The sequence below is a fragment of the Gopherus flavomarginatus genome, chromosome 1 (genome assembly GCF_025201925.1).
Source record: "Gopherus flavomarginatus isolate rGopFla2 chromosome 1, rGopFla2.mat.asm, whole genome shotgun sequence".
Classification (NCBI taxonomy): Eukaryota; Metazoa; Chordata; order Testudines; family Testudinidae; genus Gopherus; species Gopherus flavomarginatus.
Genome location: NC_066617.1, coordinates 248,459,288 through 248,480,967, shown reverse-complemented (window position 1 = coordinate 248,480,967; position 21,680 = coordinate 248,459,288). Strand labels below are relative to the sequence as shown.

At 39.9% G+C, this 21,680-nt stretch overlaps 1 protein-coding gene and 1 long non-coding RNA gene across 3 annotated transcripts in view; one reads left to right on the top strand and one right to left on the bottom strand.

Annotated features, from left to right (window-relative positions):
• The window catches only part of LOC127038947 (phospholipid-transporting ATPase VA-like), a 143,492-nt gene that overhangs the window by 81,506 nt on the left and 40,306 nt on the right, over window positions 1-21,680 (bottom strand). Inside the window, exon 2 of one of the 2 annotated variants that reach the window (XM_050931976.1) lies at window positions 6,608-6,812. The exons of the other annotated variant lie outside the window; for it this stretch is intronic. Coding sequence (XP_050787933.1) covers window positions 6,608-6,812 — 205 coding nt within the window. The remainder of the gene's footprint in view (window positions 1-6,607; window positions 6,813-21,680) is intronic. 2 annotated transcript variants of the gene reach the window in all.
• LOC127039054 (uncharacterized) overlaps window positions 1-21,680 on the top strand; it is a 54,194-nt gene that overhangs the window by 2,714 nt on the left and 29,800 nt on the right. Inside the window, exons 2-3 of the long non-coding RNA XR_007770866.1 lie at window positions 6,665-6,729; window positions 14,888-15,068. This is a non-coding gene — a long non-coding RNA (uncharacterized LOC127039054). The remainder of the gene's footprint in view (window positions 1-6,664; window positions 6,730-14,887; window positions 15,069-21,680) is intronic.

Sequence of the window (21,680 nt, the reverse complement as noted above, 5' to 3'; positions counted from 1 at the left end):
TAGAAATATATTTTTATAATTAGAGACATCAACAATTTTCTCAGAAGGTGTCTCTGAACACAGCATTACCTGAAAGGATATGGTACAGCAGTACGAATGGTGTGCTTTTCACCCTGTTTCAACTTTTAAAAAATACATTTGTGTTGCTTTGGAAGGTTTTACTACTACTGACATGGTGAAAATTAAAAGCCTGCCTTTGAACTGTGGTTTTGAATGGGCTTGATGTGTTAGCTTTTGTGTTGCATAACAAAAAGCCTATATAATACAGAGTGACATGTCAAGTTTGGGAATTCTGAAAAAGACATGTTTCACTGAAAGCTTAACCTAAAAACTGACTATTCTTTTAGCTGAACTACATTGCAGTACAGCAGATACAAAATGAGGAAGTTGGTTTCTCTTTTTTGCTTGTTGTGGTTTTTTTTTAAAAACTCTCTTTTCCCAATGGTGAATCTAATTTTGGCAAAGTGTGTGGGATAGAGCATTAGTCTGCTATTTTAACATTCACATATCTGGAATTTTAAAGTAACTTTACTTAGCTCCATTAACTTTTTTTTTTTTTTTTTTTTTTTTTAAAGAGTGCAGACAGAATTACACCAGAAAGTTGCTAGAAATGTTGTGCGGCCTGCTCATGTCCATCCAAAGTATGCACACCTCTAAATAAGACCAAGCATTATGATTAGTCAATCTCCATCTAATTATTCATTAGAATTTAGTATTTTTACTAGTCCTTTCAGATAGGTACACACAGAGCTAGACTGAGGCTGGCCCTCTATGGATGGATGGAATGGGCAGGAAAAGGAAAGAGAATTAAGGATCCTTCTTTTACCCTCCTTGTCCTTTCATGGGGTTCAGCCACAATCTCTCAGGGCTAGTCAATATTATAAAGGCCATCCCCTTTGTGGAAACACAGCTTACAGCAGCAAAAGGAGTTCTTTTGCCACTACAGTTAAATTTTCTCCCCAAATAACAAGCTATACTGGCAAAAGCACTCCTTGTGCTAGTATAGGCTGTGGCTATATTGGGAGTTTTGCTGGCAAAGTTATGTTGGTTAGGGGTGTGATTTCCCCTTCCCCCCACATCCTGACACAGCTACGCTCGCAAAACTTTGTAGTGTAGACCTGACCTCAAACATACAGCTAGTGCACTGGTTTAACTTTAGGGAGTTACTTTAAACTAGTGTAGTTAAACCAATGCAGAAGGCTATGTGTGGATGTTCTTATTTAGGTTTAGACCATATTTATTTCCAGTTTAGCTTAAGTTGATTAGGACTTGCAAATTGATTTTTTTACTGACTTAAGTTAAATTGAAACAGGAAAGTTTGAATTCAAAGTGTCAAAAATAAACCAAAATAAATGTGCCTCCACACAGGAATTTTCACTGGTTTAGCAGAACCACTTCATCTAAATTTATTTAATCAAACCAGTACACAATTGTGTGTAGACAAGGCCTAGCTCTTCAGAAAGAAAGAGGGTAGGGGTGTCATGGTATAAATCCCCACTCTGAACCTTAGCGTCCAAAAGATGGGGTACCAGCATGAATTCCTTTAAGCTTAATTACCAGCTTAGAACCTGTAGTGCTGCCACCAACCAGGAATTCCAGTGCCTGGTACACTCTGGTCCCCCCAAAACTTTTCCCGGGGACCCCCAAGGCCCAGACCTCTGGATCTTAACACAAGGAAAGTAAACCCTTTCCCCCACTGTTGCCTCTCCCAGGCTTCCCCTCCCTGGGTTACCCTGGAAGATCACTGTGATTCAAACTCCTTGAATCTTAAACAGAGGGGAAAATTCACCTTCCCCCCCTCCTTCTCTCTCCCCCTCCCAGACTCTCTCTGAGAGAGAAAGTAATTCTAACACAGAGAGAAATTAACCTCTCTCTCCTCCTTCCCTCCTTTCTCCCCACCAATTCCCTGGTGAATCCAGACCCCGTCCCCTGGGGTCTCACACCAGAAAAAAAAACCTCAATCAGGTTCTTAAACAAGAAAAGCTTTTAATTAAAGAAAGAAAAACAGTAAAAATTATCTTTGTAAATTTAAGATGGAATATGTTACAGGGTCTTTCAGCTGTATATACTGGGAATACCCTCCCAGCCTAAGTATACAAGCACAAATTAACATCCTTTCAGCAAAATACAAAATTGAACTCCTTCCAGCCAAATACACATTTGCAAATAAAGAAAACAAACATAAGCCGAACTCACTTTATCTACCTAGTACTTACTATTCTGGACATATAAGAGACTGTATCAGAGAGATTGGAGAGAAACCTGGTTGCACGTCTGGTCACTCAGAACCCAGAGAGAACAACAACCAAACACTAACAGCACACACACAAACTTTCCTCCCTCAAGATTTGAAAGTATCCTGTCCCCTGATTGGTCCTCTGGTCAGGTGACAGCCAGGCTCACTGAACTTGTTAACCCTTTACAGTCAAAAGAGACATGAAGTACTCCTGTTTTATTAACCCTTAACTATCTGTTTATGACAAGGAGTTAAGACATGATCCTCCACTGTCCAGGTATGAAGAGAAACACAGTCCAGCTTTTCAAAGGGTGGTACTGCTGCTGCTCCAATATGCACTCCCCTCAGAGCCTTGTCCTGGGGCTCCTGCCGAATTGATGCTCTCCACCTATGTCCCACAACATGGCCAGTGATTTTATGAACCATAATCTGATGAACAACATCTAAAAGAGCCTTTGTGGATTTTGTTAGGAACACACTAGATACAAATATTTGGGTTGTTTCATTCTGCAGTGCATTAAGACTGTAAATGTTTTTCATGAATCTAGATTAATACTAGCAAAATATTCTAAATCGTCCTTATGAAACCTGAAAGGAAGGATTGATTCCTGTAATGAAGGCTGCATCTGCTTAGCTGCTCTCAGAAGAGTGGTTGGACAAAATATTTTAAACACATGTGCAACATTCCATAAGCAATTAAAGAGGGTGTGGTGGTAAAACAGGCTGCACAGTAATACAGAAAACACATTGATTTTTCTTGCACAATGTGTCTCCTATTAGGTACAGCACACTCAAATGTTTGCTGTGACATAAGGAACAAATAGGGTGGGTTAACGTTTAGAAGGAACTTGGTATATCACCAAGATACACTAAGCTTTTCCGAAAAGAGTGCTGGTTGTTCACTGCTAGAACTTTAGGTCACTCAGAACTTGGGTATAGCAAAGTATTCTCAGCTTAACTTTCCAATGTGTCTCAATACACACATTGATCCGATCCATGCCCCAGTATGAAATAAATCCCCTATATTTTTCTGATCTAAAGGCAAATTATATGAAAGGAAATTTCTGATTATTTTAAGGTTTTTTAATATAACAATCTCCATAGTATCTAGGTCCAGAGACTACAGTACCTAAATATTAAGGGGGAGAATTTCTAAGGCACAAATGCCTTTGAAAAATCCCTGCCTATATTTTCCTTCCCAGAAGAACCATTTAAAAAAACCCAGCACTGAGTATCATGACAAGTTAAAAGAAAAATAAAAATTTCTGAAATATTCCATTTCATGAGCTGCTTTATTAATTTTAAATAGAATTGTTCTCCAAAGATTTGTTTACATAAGATCAGACATACAGGGATACTGAAATAAAAGCTACTGGTTAAGTGCAAATCAGTAAAAAAAAAAACTTAAAAAGAAATTGCCTCATAAATTCATGGCAAAATGAGGAAAAAAGATTAGTAAACTCAATTACTGTGCAGTAGCACTTCAAATATTGATTGGTTTCAGGAGAATCAGATCTTTAAACTGCAATTACGCAAACGAATCTCTCACCTACTTGCTTAACTGATCGTTTATTTGCTAACCTACCTGATGTAAATGTATACCAAAGAATCACACATTCAAATTAGATTTTTCAAAAGCCAGAGAAATGGCAATACAGCCCATGAAATTAAAATCGTGTACAGCGTCAAGGATTGATTTCACAATTTGAGTATCAATGGGACATATGATCATATACAGAAAGTATAGGTTTTATGTCAGAAGTATCACATTTATTAACATACAAACAATACTAAGTAACAATAGTGTTCCCAACATACTAATTTTTATTCAGACAAATCAAGGCAGAATTGAAATAATTTATATTTCTAGATACTCCATCACAAAGATTAGGTTCTTGGGATTCACCAGCTGAGAAGACCAATAGCAGCCACAAATGCTGCAGAAACAATTCTAGGATCTTCATGAGCCTTCTTCACATTTGTTTAGAGTGTGATAAGGCCTGCAAAGTGCTGCATCCTCAGTCTCAGGACTGCCACTGTAGTTGCTTGCTGTGATTCAGAGTACTGCTGACAAGGGACCCATCCAATCTCTGGTGGACAGATGTTGTTCCGGTAAGAAAACGGTATTTTCTGAGCACAGGACTGGCAGGCAGGAATTCTGACTCTCTCTAGTTTTGGGAAAGTCACTGTCTGGGCCCTGCATACGCCTGTATGAGCAGAGGACATAAAGAGGGTACAGACTGCCCTGGAAGATCATACCTCTTTGCAGGGGAGTTCTCAGACCAAAATAGAGCTGGCATAACAGCTCTGCACAGGCTTCTCAGTCTGACCCTGACACATGAGAATGTGTTGGTGTCTAGAAGAGGCATGAGTGTCAAGCACTACACCCTGGCTAGTCTGTATTGGTGACATAGCTCTTTATGGCATGCAACTTAGAGTAGACCTGGCATGCTGTAAATTGCATGGGTGGGAACAAGGTAGGGACTCTGAACTGGGACAGAATTTGGGAGTCTTGAAAGTGGCTTTCCCATCTCATGTGGCATGCCACCTCCTCTCTTCCTCATGCCCAGCACAGGAAAGGGTACTAAAGAATTTGGCCCTCTCTCTCAGCTTCCCTGTCTGTAAAATGAAAGCCATAGTGACTTCTTGACCTACTTCACACATTCAAGAAAAAACTCATTTTGCCTAATAACATAAATGCAAAGTATTGATATTAAATCTTTCTCCATGCTTGCTACAGGAATGTTAGCTCAAATCCTGTGATGTGCTGCTGATATTTTAACAACGGGATCCCACATCTTGCCCTCGGCCTGTGACGTGTGTGTGCTATAAAGAGGAGGGAGGAAGGATTGCACAATCTATTCATTTGTTTCCCATTTATACGAGAGTGCTGTGAAATGAGCCAGTGCCACATGGCAACAGACGTATTAAGACTAATTTTACTGTACATACTGATAATGTAGCAGCATTCAGCTTCAATGAATTAATGGTATGGGGTGGACTTCTTATAGGGAATTTGGGGACAGGCTCCTACGGGATTTCTTTTACAATGATACTTAACATTTGGCGGAAAAAATATGCTCTTCAGAAACATATTTCTGAGCCCCAGGAATAAACTATCTCTGATGGGGATGATTTAGCTGGGTCCAGAGAAGAAGTGAACTTCATTTTAGGAACAGAGAACCCACTCCAATCTTCCCTGTCATTTGGTTGTCTAAAAAAGGGACACAGAGGAACTGCCTCTGACATATCACTGTTCAACACTCACCAGGGCAAGTTTTTCAAAGGTTGTAAAGACTCTTCTCATATTAGTGAGACACATACAGTGACATCACATGCCAGGGGTTTTGGCCAGTACTTTAATAAGGACTGCTAGCATATTGCTGAGGGAATTACAGGATGATGCAGTTGCACTAGACTTTGAAATTTCAGGTACGCATGCTGCTGACAACTTAATTGACATTGAAACCAGGACTTGGGTATTTAGTCTTTCTGCGTTATTCTAGGAGGAGGTGGTCATGTGCTGTTTTCTTTGGAGCTCTTTTTCAATATTTGACTTTAGGAGGGGCTTTCGTTGAAATAAATGGCAGTTTTGTCATTGACTTCAATCTATATTTGGTACTTACATGGGCCCCATTACTGCAGTATTGGAGTGCCTCACAATCACAGCACCCTTGTGAGTTAGAGAAGTGCTATTATCACTATGTTACATATGATTAATACTCAAGTACAGTCGCTAGATTAAGTAAAAGTCAAGCTAGTTTTCCAATCATTTCATACAAAGCACCTCCCATTCCCGACCTTCTGGGTTTGTTCGTTTATTTGCATGCACAATGCTGTTGTGGAGAGATGAATGCCAACAAGAGAGCAGTGAGGCAACTTTTGTAGCTCGTGCTCTCACCAGCTGAAAATACACCATTAAAATACATGCATGCTGTACCTTTAAAGTTAGAGGGACATACTGGGACATGGATTTTTATGTAGAATTTCCAGTTGAAAGTGATTTGGCCCACAGACATGAAAAATAGTTATTTTCTATGTTGAAAACTATCTACAGAAAGAACAGTTGAAAATGTGATACAAAAACCAAAATACAATACAAGTCATTAAAAAAAAAAGTAACATTTGCCTGTCCCACACAATTACCAAATATCTCCATTTTCAAATACAGGGAAAAATGTAGCAATAACTGCATAATGGTATCTGAGGTAACTGTTGGCATATCCTAACAGTTTAATTCTAATTGCAGGGGAGCACCAGTCCTGCTAGAAGAAGAAAGGTTAATTGATTGGTGTGCTTTTGGATTGGTGAATCACTTATTGAGTTTAAACAAACCATTATTTTAAATAAAAATGAAAGATGTTGACTTACCAACTCTAAGAATCTCCTCACTACCTGTCTTTGTTTTAAATTGGTCTCCCCATCCAGGTTAGCAGTTTCTATATGACACAGCCCATCAGGGTCACTTGAAGAGAGCAGCAATATGTCAGCAGGTATGATTTCATTACAACGAAGCTGAACAAAGTCGCCAACTTCTACTTCTTTCCAATATCTGTTCATATATTTCTTTTCATTCCTGACAAAGAGACATGTACAGGAAATACATCAAAACACTGACCAGGTAGGGATGTCTCAGTCTAGTCTGTTTGGATTTTAGGCTGGACCACAGAGTCTTCGTGAAAAATCACCAAGGTATTCTCAAATTCTCTCTCTTTAGAAAAATCAGATGGCCACAAAAAGGGTGATGAAGAGGTCATGTGGCTGGATAACAATTATTAAGGGCTAGATCACAGGCTAGGCTGTGTGGTTTGGTGGTGGCATAAAAAGGAACAAGACACCTTCCTTTCAGCCTCTAAATGGACTACCTACCTTGTGGGCGTGAGTACATTGGGGTAAATAGGTTCTGTACACCCATTACTCCTACCCTTGACAGATGGGTTGGCCATGGCTCCTCCCCCATCGCAGTGCACCAATCAGTTCAGCTTAACTATTGCAGGGGAGGGAGTTAGTTACCTGCTACTGAAGAAGGCCAGTAATAGATTTGTACCCCACCTCCAGGGGCGAGGGTAGGACAGGAAAGGAAATGGCCAGTCCCGCTGAGGCACAACTCCTTCCTTGCACTGTTCCTGAGGCCCCACAACTATGTGCCACCCTGTATCAGCCCAATCTAGCCTTCAAAAGAAGCAATGAAAATATTTGCACACATTGTAATGCAAATATATAAAGAGTCACGAACATCTTTGGGAATTACTCTTTAAAGAAACCCAGCATACAAGTGTTTTTCCTCTCCCCAATGACCACTAACAACTACTGTGACTTATAAGGATGAACTTTTTGTGGTGCTGCATGTGAAACTTAGACCCAAGAGCCAAAAATACACAACTCAAATGAATTCCAGTAAAAAACCCACTAAGCTAGTGTCACCACAAAAAACTTAGCCTCAAATAGAGTGTGGGGAGAGGACATTCTTGTTTCCTTAAAGTGAGCTTTTATAGTGACACATTATCTAGTGATATCTGTTGTATACAATAGTTGTCTCTCTGCCCAGCCATTATAAACCTTCTATTTTGCAACTGAATTTCTTTGTCACTTCAAAGATTTATCTAGCTGAAACATTAAGATATATGTTGTTAATCTAAAATCTGCTCATTAAACCTCTCTATTTCTTGAAATGAGTTAATTGGTAACTTATTTTTGTTAGGAGCAAGGGGAAAAAAGAATAGGTGCCTGTTTAACAAACTCTAGTTAAAATAAAATGCTTTTTAAAAAGCATTAATGTAAATTATTCCCTTTGGTATTTTAAAAGAAATTTATTTTTAAAACAGCCAAGATATTAACTTTGCAAAACACCTACTGCAAATGGGAAATAGCTACTTTTGACACTTTCCTAAACTACCAGTACATAATACTTAATGAAATGACACAGCACAGTATCCTAGATGGTTGCCATTGTTGTTACATTGCAATTGACACTGCCGTTGTTCTTCCTTGACACCACCTATGCCAACAGAACAAGATTCTGAAATGGAAAAAAGTTTGCCATTTTATGTACTTTACACGTATTCCTTAAAAAGGTTTTGTATATGAAGATCCTGAATAGATTTTTAACCAGATCAAAACACAGAAGACCTGGTAACTTTTAGAATTACTGTTAAAGATTATGACCCAGATTTTTAAAGGTATTTAGGTATTGCTGCACTCAGAGATTGCAACATCTAACTGGTTCAGGAGCCTAAAACTCATTTTCAAAAAGGGGTTTAAGCATTAGGTGTCATCTCTTTTTAAAATGAAAGTTGGGCTCCTAAACCCTAAGCACAGTGACACCTAAATACTTTTAAAAATCTGGACCTATGTATCTAATTCATTGTTGCTTTGACTCCACTGGTGTCAGAGTTACACAGCATCTATGTATTTATTTAGCATACACATCAAACAATAAAATGTCAGGTAATGGGGCAGAGGTGTATCTTTCTTAGCTGTCCCTTCCCTGTGCCCAGTTTATAAGAGACGGAATGAAAATTATGGTTGCATCCTCTCTTTCAATAAAGATCACTGCAGATTAATAAGAGCTCTAAGTGTAAAACATGATAGCCTAACAACGGCAGATAATTTTCACACTGGCTGTAGATACATTCCTTATTCCCTCCACCATCAGTCTGAAACTAGCATTTAACTTTTCCTACTAATGAGTATGAATTGCTTTGAAACCAAGAATGCAGTAATGTAGTACAAAACACTGGATCACAGATCTGAAAAGTTTGTTGGCTATGCAGGCAGTAACTCAAGAACACTTTCACATGTGACTGCTACTCTTGATCTTTTCTAATTTAACTATGGAAGTGAATGAAGTTCAAATGCATTTGTAATCAGTGGTGCTATATAAGTGTTACAAGACAAAGAATGAGAGAACAGTCCTGCAGGCTATAGTGCCTAGCAACTTTTCATTATTTTTTATTGTTTAAAAGGCATTGCACTTCAAGCATTTCCTAATCTCCCACACATTTGGCAACTATCACACCTGTATACTATCTGCCACAGGAAGTGAGATCTTGGACTAGAATGCCAAATGCCTTGTTAAGGATGGATATACTGTAAGAGTGTTTGAACACATGCCAGGGACAGAGAGTAGCTCCCCCTTAATTAGGAACAGAGGAACTGCCATATCAGGTCCATGTAATCTAGTTCCTGCCTCTGACACCTTGTATTGAGCTGTGATACTCTGAGTACCTTTCCCAGACCTGAAGAGCACTGTGTAGCTCAAAAGCTTGTCTTTTTCACCAACAGAAGTTGGTTCAATAAAAGATATTACCTCGTCCACCTTGTCTCTCTAACATATATTGTCTACTCATAGCTCCAGTCTTTCTGAGAGCCCCAGTTCAATCCCTCTTTCATATGAAAATCTTTCCATGCCTCTGAGAGCACAGTATTCCAGGAAAGGGTGTACCATAGATTTCTACAAAGTGGCATTATAATATGTTGGCATTGTCTTCCATTCATTTTTATGCATTCCACCTTTAAAACAAACAAACAAAAAATTACTGCTGCACTTTGAAGTTCCATTTTTACTGAACTGTTCACAATGATGCCCAGGCCTTTTTCTTGAGCAGTTACAGTTAATTTAGAAGATAGTAAGGTGGAAGTGTAGTTGTTTGTTATTCCTTCTTATGTGTATTTGCCAACCATTTTTTTGTGTGCCATTGTACTGCTCATTTGTGAAATGGAGAGGTGAAGGGTCTCCATATCTTTTCTAGTGAATAATCTAAATTGTGTATCATCTGCAAATTTTCACTATTTCTCAGCTCATTAATAAATACATTAAATTAATTGTGCTAAAATAGATCTTGGGCCACCCTACTGCGACCTCCCATGTAATCCTCTGCCACACTGAAATCTGTCCGCACATTCCTAATGTGTTCTTATCTCATAGCCTGTTTCTAATCCATGACAATACTTATGCCTATCACCCCTGATTTTAACAGCCTCTTGTGAGGAACTTTATTTAAGCTTTCACAAAGCCTTTGACAAACGTCAGATGGCTCTTGTTTAGCCACTATTTTTGACAGGCTCCAATAATTCTAGGGAGATATAATTTTCTTTTAGCCTATAAAACTGGAGGTGTAGATAAATGCCTCAGAATCTAGGTATTATGATGTACTACTGCCAGGCTCTGGTACAGAACAAATGCTGTTACTGATGCCTTATGGTCCTCACTCTCCAGCTCCAGACAGCAACTGACTGACCCTAGCGCTGCAGCTTCTTTTATATGGCCCTGCTAGGCTCTGATTGGCTGCTTCCTCCCACAGCCACTCTAGGCAGCTGGGACAATTTCTCTACTGTTCCTTTCTGAGATGGGGTATAGTAGGACCCTGAGCCCTCCAGCTGGGGCCTCTGGGTCTAGCCCACCCTGTCACAAACACTAAGCATCCCCCTACGTAAACTTTATGTTGTCTTCAAAGTCTTGTGCAGGCCCTTAACACTCAAATTAATTTCATACCACCCCCATTCCAAGATTACCTGCCGGCTAGCTTTTAAAGCAACAATGGCCTTCACTTCAAAGGAGATTAGATGCTTTAGGAGGTAGAAAACTGATCCCTAAAGGACAAGATAAAGGGGAGAAACAAAAACAAAACAAAAACCCACCAAGACACCACTTGGATCAGTGCTGGATGCCAACCAGTTCCTTCACCCATTCCTTCTCAGGATGACATTAAATGGTGTGGGACAGGACTAAAAATATTAGGTCAAGCTCTGCCATAAAAATCCTTAAAATCCACTTAAATTAATTTGGCTACAAACGCAAAACTGGTGACAACATTCAAGATAGTCTTTTTTTTTTTAATTGTTGTGGTAGAAGTTGTATTGTTACCTAAACAGTAAAAGAGAAGGTGCCAGATATATAAGGTAAGACAATACCACAGAAGACAAGCAATATCAATCATCATTAGAAAATGGAGAGAATATGACAGGTTTAAAACAGTTAATGAAATCAAAGTTATCCCTGAGCCTAATGTGTTTATTACTTAAGATTGAACAAGCTAAATAGCTACAGACACATGCTGAAAACCATTTAAATAAGATTACAGTGCTGAGGCAGAATTAAGGAAAAACATGTAGTAGAAACTAGAACCAAAGCAGGTTACACAATGTCCAGAATATCTCTCTGTTCCACCATAAACCATAACATCTGATTCTAGGGTAAGATTCGCAAACAGAATCTGAATCTGATACTAATTAGATAGACCAGATGAAGAAAATATACTTCTCTTGAGGAACTTCTAATATAAAAGGCAGGACCCCTCCACGACAGAAGTTACTAAATGGATTCCTTGTCTTTAATATTATACTGAGAGTCCTTAACATTTTTTCCCTTGTTCATCATCCTCTAAGAATTTACTATCAATTAGTAATTGGGTAGGTACATAAAATATGTTAATCTTCTCAAAAGAACAAGGAGTGTGTATGAATAATAAGACATAAATGTGCCTTTTAATGAATTTCAGAGCTTCTATCTTTCTTGTTACGAATCAATCTAATTTCACTTGCTCTGAGAAACCTAACCCCCTGGAACCTCAGCAGCTCAGGTTTTAGAATCTGAAGCAAATGCTGATTTTTTTTTTTTTTTTGGCATAGTGCTATCTTCTGTGCTGACAGCAATCTTACATTTGTTCACTGTAATGAAACATTTGATACCTGGAATAAATGATTTTTCAGCCAAGAAACTTAGTGTTGAGATAACAAGATTAAATGTAAAAGCAGAACACTTAATGAGATCTGACAAACAGAAAAAAGAAACACTAGCTGCCAACAACTGACTTTCCGCTCAGAGTATTTTTTTAAGTTACAGGAAGCATTATAGTTGGATGATAAAATCCCCTCAACGTATATTTAGCATTTATTGTTTTAAGCAATAGAATTTTTTACACTTCTCAATTTATTGCTGCAAATAGAAATAAATGAATATCCTCCTCCCAACAAGCAGACAGATTGTGAAGAAAGCATACCTACTGTATAGTTTCATTGTGGCTAGGTGTCACGTTGGTGCTCAAAGGAGTGCCCAATAGATACTATATAGTAATGTGGGGAAAGTGTAAAAATTGATTGGGGAAATTTGACCTGGCCATGGAAATCCATGCATTAGTCAGCTTCAGGCTTGGCTACTGCAATGTACAGTATCTGTTGCTGAAAGTCAATGCCACACAAAGTTTCAGATGATATGATACATTGCAGCCCCTCTCCTAAGTAAGGCAAACATTTCACATCATTTAATGAAAACATTTCACACCATTGCTCTACACACGCAGTTCAGACTCTCTGTCCACTTCTACCTTTTCTGGTGTAGGGCCTTGATCCTGTTCTTCAGGACTCTGAATGATCTTTGTCCAGGATGTCTTTGGTCTTGTCTACATGGAGTAGCAATGCTTACCAGAGCGGTATGTTTTCTAAAGCACACCAATGTGTTACTCACTAACTGGTCTGTGTAGAACCTGCTGGCACGAACTAAAAATTCCGTAGTGAACATTAAGGTAGTGCTGTTTCAAACAATGTTAGATTAACACGCAGTAGGGAACTTTTAGTTGTGCCAGCAGGATCTACCCAGGCCATTTAGCATGTAACACACTGGTGCACTTTAGAAATCACTCCCTTCTAGTGCGCACTGCTGCTCTGCATAGACAAGCCCTTAAGAATCACCTCTTAGCAACAATGACATACCATGACAGCTGTGCTCTTCAGGTAGTAATGATACCCAGGATGAAACTCTCAGTTGCAGGGGACTGAGCCTCCTCAGTAACAGACTCACACCCATTGAACTCCCTCATGCTGAATCATAGAGAGATCATACATTTTATTATTAAATGCCTATATTATGGTAGCACCCAAAGGACCCAATTGGGATTGAGAACCCATTGCGCTGGGGACTGTACAAACACAGAGGAGAGACAATCCCAGCCCTAAGCAAAGCCATGATTCTTCTAGGACACATTAGACCTAAATTATGTAGCAGGCACCCCAGAATTTTAAAGCCCTCCTCCCTTAAGCTCTCTCCCATTTAATGCTCTCCCCTAGTTTAGTCAGTGCAATATAGTTTAGGATGTTTATTTGAATTTAAATCTCAAATTACATTGCTTTTGGCTGCCTCATCATTGCATAACTTCCTTGCACAGTACCTTTACTGTTTATTTTGATCCTATCCAATCACACCTAAACTAATCTAACCGAGTGGGCATTTTTAGTCAAACACTTAGAGAGTTCTTCATACCGGTTCAGAAATCCAGAATGTATTGGGTTGTTTTCACTTCATATCCTAAACTATAAGTGTAGTATTACTGTGCCAAGTAGGTGGTGGAAACCACCTTTACAGTTTGGGACACGGACACCTAAATGGGGCAAAACATAGATAGCAGTTTGTAAAGAAATGGTAATTCACGAGAAGAAAGGCACTGCTTAAAGCAATATATTATTTTTATTTTTAAAATATTCCAAATCTTCCAGTTAAAAAATTAATCAAGGAAAGAATTCCATCAGTAAAAGTATTTCCTTGCCAATTACACAGAGACCTGCTGTAGATGTTGCTATCCTATTTGCAAGAATATTTCTTCACATATCCTCCAGCACATAACTCTGCCATGCAAAGATATCCCCTTTAGACACTGCTTTGAAACCTAAACATTATCTAACCACTCGGCTGTGTAAGCAGAAAGTAAACCAGAAACTATTGTGGCTCAATAACTGCAGTTCTATGTTAACGAGCATTATTAAATCATACAGAATTTCATAGCTTATCTTTACTTAGAACGAGACAAAGTGAATGAAGTTTCAGGATTTCCCGTCCTTCCTGTTCTTTTTGTTATGTTCCTGTAAGATTAAAATGACAAGAATCCCTGCTCCCTTCCATTCTTTCATTCATCAAAGAGAAAGTGGAAATAGTGTAAACCAAATTTTAGTTCAGGATCTGCAAAAAATTGTCCCTCCAAAGGCCAGGTGCATCTCAGGCATCTGAGCTTGTGATGTTCTAAGTTTGGTTCAAGTGAGATGCAGCTTTGCATGCGGCTATCTGTAAGTCCTCTCAGGTTGGATCTCTATGTTAAAGTTCCAGGGGGTAGCCGTGCTAGTCTGTATCCACAAAAACAACAGAGTCTGGTGGCACCTTAAAGACTAACAGATTTATTTGGGCATATGCTTTCATGGATAAAAAACCCATTTGTTCAGATGCATCTTTTTTTTACCCACAAAAGCTTATGCCCAAATAAATCTATTAGTCTTTAAAGGTGCCACCAGACTCCTTGTTGTTTATATTAAAGTTGATGAAAACACTGGCACTGGCTTGTGCCACACTTTGCTGTATCCAACATCACGCAACAATAAATGCCTAGAAGGGATCACAGTAAAAGAAAGGCAGAAAAGCACCAAGACGATAGTCTTTTAGAAAGTACCTTACATGCGACAGTGAAGCTGACTACACGACGTTCTGCACTACACTTTAATGAGTCTTCCCTTGACCTGAAAGTATTTCTGGTGTTGTTCTCAAACTGAAATATGAATCTGTATAATTTTTGGGTTAGAGATTGCAAAGAACCTATGCCTGATGCTTCTCTCCCTGACACATTTCTTAATTCTTAACAACTTTTTTTTATTTCAACTCTACCACTAAAGAATTCCACTCGTCCTCCTATGAGATTTCATCAGATGGGAATGTGCAGAAAGAACAAAGCCTCACACTCTCTCTGTCACATCATAGCCATTGTCGACAATGGGAAAATATCACTCCAGATCAGAGCTAAGGTCCTTCTACCTCATTATCCAAGCTCAAAGGCCAGCACCAGTTGCTTCAGAGGTAGGTACAAAAATCTTTGCTGTAGATGTTTATTGGATAACCAGCCCCCAGGAAGTGTCTTCCTAACCTTAGATACATAAAGGTTGCCTTACGCTCTGAAAAGTGAGGGTGTTTATAGTCCTTGCAAAAGCCTGGTTTTTGTTTAGTTTTGACTATTCCTAAATCTCCCTCTGTTGTTATTTTGCCATGTAACACCATCAGTGCTAGGGACAGTGAGGGCACATCTACACTTAAAACACTGCATCGGCACACGCACCTGTGATTTAATGAAGATGCTCTAAGCTGACAGAAGAGAGCTTTCCCATTGGCGTAGTTAATCCACCTCTCCAAAAGGTGGAAGCTAAGTTGATGAGAGAAGTTCTCACACCAACTTGGCGCTGTTTACAAGGGGAAGTTTGGTCAGTATGACTACGTCGCTCAGGGGTGTGGATTTTTCACACCCCTGAGTGATGCAGTATTCTGACATTGGTCTGTAGTGTAGACCAGACTTCTAGCAAAGATGCCACCAGCATTCTTACCACCAGTCTGTCTAATCTAGGTCTCAAGTAATTCATGGTTGGTCTACGCTACTGCTTTCAATGTTGCTAGTGCCATTGCCAGGCCAAAGTCAAGAGAATTGCCTAACATTTTCTATTTAGATCCAGTAAGATTTCCATGAGAAGACTGCAAGTTTAAATCCTGGGGGAGACCCTGATTTGAAACATATGCTTCTATTTCCAGCATTTTCATATCCACAAGACTAGAAGGAGCAGTAAATAGGACTAGAACTTGCAAAAATCCTGTTCTTCATTGTAGTTGGCAGCACACTAGGCCTTAACTTGTACTCCAGTGTGGTGGATCTGAGAAGTATAGTTAAAGGCCTGGTCTACATCTAGGTCGAACCATATGCATCACTGAGTGTATGAAAAATTTCAGACACTGTGTGACATAGTTAGGTCAACCTAACTCCCACTGTAAATGAAGCTAGATCGATGGAAGAATTCTCTTGTCAACCTAGCTAGTGCCTCTTGAGGGGATGGATTTATTACAGTGATAGAAAAACCAATCTGTCACTCTAATAAGTGTCTACAGTACAGCACTACAGCAGTGTAGCTGCAGTGCCGCAGCTGTTACCCTTGTAGAAATACCCCAAGCTGTATACTTAAAGCAGTAGTGATTTATCATAGATTATGTGTAGTCCAACTTCTCTATATTTAGCTGCTATCTCAGGTTATGTTGTCTGTCCTTATCTTTCTGGATCACTGCTTGCCCCAACAAGACAAGAATAAGTCATGTGAGGAAAAGGAAACAGCCTCAAGCTATATTTCAAGTACTAAGAATGCCGAAAGAACCATATCGGTCTCACAACAAACTCATGTTGTAGAAGTCACCTAAGTTCTTTGACTATTTATAAAAGAGTCTCCAATACTTTAGTATAAAACAATAACAAGGTGGTTCCCAAGGAGGGTTTTTTTGTTAAGGTTGGCAAAATAAAACTTTAACTCAGAGAGTATACAAAGGAGGAATGCCAATGAACCACCTCCTCCCACACCTAATATATATACAGCAAGGAACAGAGTCAGTCCAAACTCTATGAACATAACTACATATAATGCTATGATTCTTGAAGAGTTGGATTATGAAACCAAATCTCCATTTTTATGTGTGCCAGTTTTAAATCCAAAATGAATGGTGGCTTGCAAAGCTATGCCAGAAATAGAGGTCCTAACTGAAAAAAACTAAGAGCTATAAAATCTAATAATTCTATTATTAAAATTAAGTGAGAGTATTAGTATTACCAATGCCAGTATGCAACTTAAAACTAGAGTCCATATATATATATATATATATATATATATATATATATATATATATATATATATTTTTTTTTTTTACACATTTCGAGTCTGCTGCTGAAGTAAAGTCAGTCTTTCTATCTATCTCAATAATGTGTCAGACTTGCTGGACCCAGTCATTGAGGATAGGTGGATCTCATAGACTCATAGACTTTAAGGTCAGAAGGGACCATTATGATCATCTAGTCTGACCTCCTGCACAATGCAGGCCATACAATCTCACCCATCCACTTCTATAACAAACCCCTAACCTATGTCTGAGTTATTGAAGTCCTCAAGCTGCAGAGAATCCTTCAGCAAGTGATCCGTGCCCCATGCTGTAGGGGAAGGTGAAAAACCTCCAGGGCCTCTGCCAATCTGCCCTGGAGAAAAATTCCTTCCCGACCCCAAATATGGCGATCAGTTAAACCCTGAGCATGTGGGCAAGACTCACCAGCCAGCACCCAGGAAAGAATTCTCTGTAGTAACTCAGATCCCATCCCATCTAACATCCCATCACAGACCATGGGGCATATTTACCTGCTGATAATTTGGCAATTGATCATTGATCAATTGCCAAAATTAGGCTATCCCATCATACCATTCCTTCCATAAACTTATCAAGTTTAGCTTTAAAGACAAATATGTCTTTTACTCCCACTACTCCCCTTGGAAGGCTGTTCCAGAACTTCACTCCTCTGATGGTTAGAAACCTTCGTCTAATTTCAAGTCTAAACTTCCTAGTGTCCAGTTTATATCCATTTGTTCTTGTGTCCACATTGGTACTAAGCTTAAATAATTCCTCTCCCTCCCTAATATTAATCCCTCTGATATATTTATAAAGAGCAAGCATATCCCCCCCCAACCTTCTTTTGGTTAGGCTAAACAAGCCAAGCTCTTTGAGTCTCCTTTCATAAGACAGGTTTTCTATTCCTTGGATCATCCTAGTAGCCTGTCTCTGAACCTGTTCCAGTTTGAATTCATCCTTCTTAAACATGGGAGACCAGAACTGCACACAGTATTCCAGATGAGGTCTCACCAGTGCCTTGTATAACGGTACTAACACCTCCTTATCTTTGCTGGAAATACCTCGCCTGATGCATCCTAAAACTGCATTAGCTTTTTTAACGGCCATATCACATTGGCGGCTCATAGTCATCCTGTGATTAACCAATACTCCGAGGTCCTTCTCCTCCTCTGTTACTTCCAACTGATGTGTCCCCAATTTATAACTAAAATTCTTGTTATTAATCCCTAAATGCATGACCTTGCTCTTTTCACTATTAAATTTCATCTTATTACTATTACTCCAGTTTACAAGGTCATCCAGATGTTCCTGTATGATATCCCGGTCCTTCTCTGTGTTAGCAATACCTCCCAGCTTTGTGTCATCCGCAAACTTTATTAGCACATTCCCGCTTTTTGTGCCAAGGTCAGTAATAAAAAGGTTAAATAAGATTGGCCCCAAAACTGATCCCTGAGGAACTCCACTAGTAACCTCCTTCCAACCTGACAGTTCACCTTTCAGTACGACCCGTTGTAGTCTCCCCTTTAACCAGTTCCTTATCCACCTTCCAATTTTCATATTGATCCCCATCTTTTCCAATTTAACTAACAATTCCCCACGTGGAACCGTGTCAAATGCCTTACTGAAATTGAGGTAAATTAGATCCATTGCGTTTCCTTTGTCTAGAAAATCTGTTACCTTCGCAAAGAAGGAGATCAGGTTGGTTTGGCACGATCCACCTTTTGTAAAACCATGTTGTATTTTGTCCCAATTACCATTGACCTCAATGTCCTTAACTACTTTCTCCTTCAAAATTTTTTCCAAGACCTTACATACTACAGATGTCAAACTAACAGGCCTACAGTTACTTGGATTACCTTTTTCCCTTCTTAAAAATAGGAACTATGTTAGCAATTCTCCAGTCGTACAGTACAACCCCTGAGTTTACTGATTCATTAAAAATTCTTGCTAATGGGCTTGCAATTTCATGTGCCAGTTCCTTTAATATTCTTGGATGAAGATAATCTGGGCCCTCCGATTTTGTCCGATTAAGCTGTTCGAGTTTGGCTTCTACCTCGGATGCGGTAATATCTACCTCCATATCCTCATTCCCATTTGTCATCCTACCATTATCCCTAAGCTCCACATTAGCCTTATTAAAGACTGAGGCAAAGTATTTATTTAGATATTGGGCCATGTCTAGATTATCCTCAACCTCCATTCCATCCTCAGTGTCTAGCGGTCCCACTTCTTCTTTCTTTGTTTTCTTCTTATTTATATGGCTATAGAACCTTTTACTGTTGGTTTTAATTCCCTTTGCAAGGTTCAACTCTACATGGCTTTTAGCCTTTCTCACTTCATCTCTACATGTTCTGACCTCAATAAAGTAGCTTTCCTTGCTAATTCCTCCCATCTTCCACTCCTTGTAGGCTTTCTGCTTTTTCTTAATCACCTCTCTGAGATGCTTGCTCATTCAGCTTGGTCTACAATCCTGCCTATGATTTTTTCCCCCTTTCTTGGGATGCAGGCTTCTGATAGTTTCTGCAGCTTTGACTTGAAGTAATTCCAGGCTTCCTCCACCTTCAGATCCATGAGTTCTTCAGTCCAATCCACTTCCCTAACTAATTCCCTTAATTCTTTAAAGTTAGCCCTTTTGAAATAAAAAACCCTAGTCCCAGATCTGTTTTTGTTTATCCTTCCATCTAGTTTGAACTGAATTAGCTCATGATCACTCGAACCAAGGTTGTCCCCTACAACCATTTCTTCTATGAGGTCCTCACTACTCACCAAAACCAAATCTAAAATGGCATCCCCTCTTGTTGGTTCTTCAACTACTTGGTGAAGAAATCCGTCAGCTATCACATCCAGAAAAATCTGAGCCCTATTATTGTAACTAGCACTTGTCCTCCAGACTATATCTGGGAAGTTAAAGTCTCCCATGATCACACAATTCCCATTAGTATTTACTTCATTAAAAACATTAAAAGAGATCTCTATCCATGTCCAAATCGGATCCCAGCAGTCTGTAGCACACCCCAAGCACTATCTCAGGGGAGACTCTAGTAGCTTTCTTCCCCAATGTGATTTTTGCCCAGACAGACACTGTCTTATCCATTCCATCACTTCTTATTTCTTTACAGTTAACTTCATCATTGACATACAATGCTACTCCACCACCTTTGCCTCTATTTCTGTCTTTCCTAAACAGCACATAGCCTTTAATACCTGTACTCCAGTCATGACTACTATTCCACCATGTTTCTGTTATCCCTATAATATCCGGTTTCATTTCCTGCACCAGTAGCTCTAGTTCCTCCATTTTGTTACCTAGGCTCCTCGCATTAGTGTACAGACATCTTAATTTTTGCCATTTGGCTTCAATGATATTCTTTACCTGGTTAGGCACAGACATTCTTCCACCAGTATCACCTATTAGACTGGTATCTACACTACCCTTCCTCCTTATGTCCATTCTTCTGCCCACGGCTGTATCCTCTCTAACTTTGTTTTCTTCCCTCTCAATGTTGAATTCCGGTGTGGAGATCACCTGGACATCTCCCAACCATCTTCCCTCAATTCCTAGTTTAAAGCTCTCTTAATCAGTTGTGCCAGCCTCCATCCTAGAAGCCTATTTCCCTCCTTACTCAGGTGAAGTCCATCCCAAGAGAACAGTCTTCTGTCCATGAATGCTTCCCAGTGGCCGTACATACCAAAGCCCTCCTTATAGCACCACTGCCTGAGCCATCTGTTGATCGCCATAATCTTGTTACACCTTTGTTGCCCTTCTCTAGGAACAACAAAATCCCATTGAAGATCACCTGAGCCTCGATTTCCTTAAGCGTCTTCCCCAGTCTGGCATAGTCTCCCTTGATATGTTCCAGCGAGAATCTAGCCCTATCATTTGTTCCCACATGAAGGACAATCAACGGATTCTTTCCTGCTCCCGTTAGGATCTTTTTCAGCCTCAAGTCCACATTCTGTATCTTAGCACCCAGCAGACAGCACACCCTTCTGTTCTCTGTATCAGCTCTAGTTACAGGCCTGTCTATTCTTCTCAGTAAGGCGTCCCCAATCACATAGACCTGTCTTTTCCTGGTGACAGTGTGATTCTCTGGTCTATCCCCTGCTCCCACAGGCTGCAAGTCCTCTCGATTCCTATTCACCCTTGCAATCCTCTGCAATGCATCCCATATCCTCCTGGGGCTCATATTTGGTGTTGTCTCCATTGACTCTTCTTCTCTTCCTGTAGGACTAGCTGCTCTTCTCTTTTTCCTTGCCCTCTTACCTTCAGTGACCACCTGCTGTGCCCCTTCTTCATTTTCCAAATCCACAAACCTCTTCCTGAGCTCTATTTCTCCTTCATTGGCCCGTCTTTTCCTCTGCCTGGTTCTTTTAGTCACATGCTTCTACCGTCCACTTTCCTCACCCAGCAGTCTCCCCTCAGAATTCTTTGGTCCTGCTTCCATCTGCAAGTCTGAGCTTGTCCCTTCAGCCTCCTCATGTTTTTGCTCCATCATCTGCTCGAACTCCCTTCTAAACTCAGGCCATGGCTACACTGGCACTTTACAGCGCTGCAACTTTCGCGCTCAGGGGTGTGAAAAAAACCACCCCCCTGAGTGCTGCAAGACACAGCGCTGTAACGCCTCAGTGTAATCAGTGCTGCAGCGCTGGGAGCGCGGCTCCCAGCGCTACAAGCTACACCCGTAAGGGATGTGGTTTACGTGCAGCACTGGGAGAGCTCTCTCCCAGCGCTGGCGCTCCGACTACACTCACACTTCGCAGCGCTGCCGC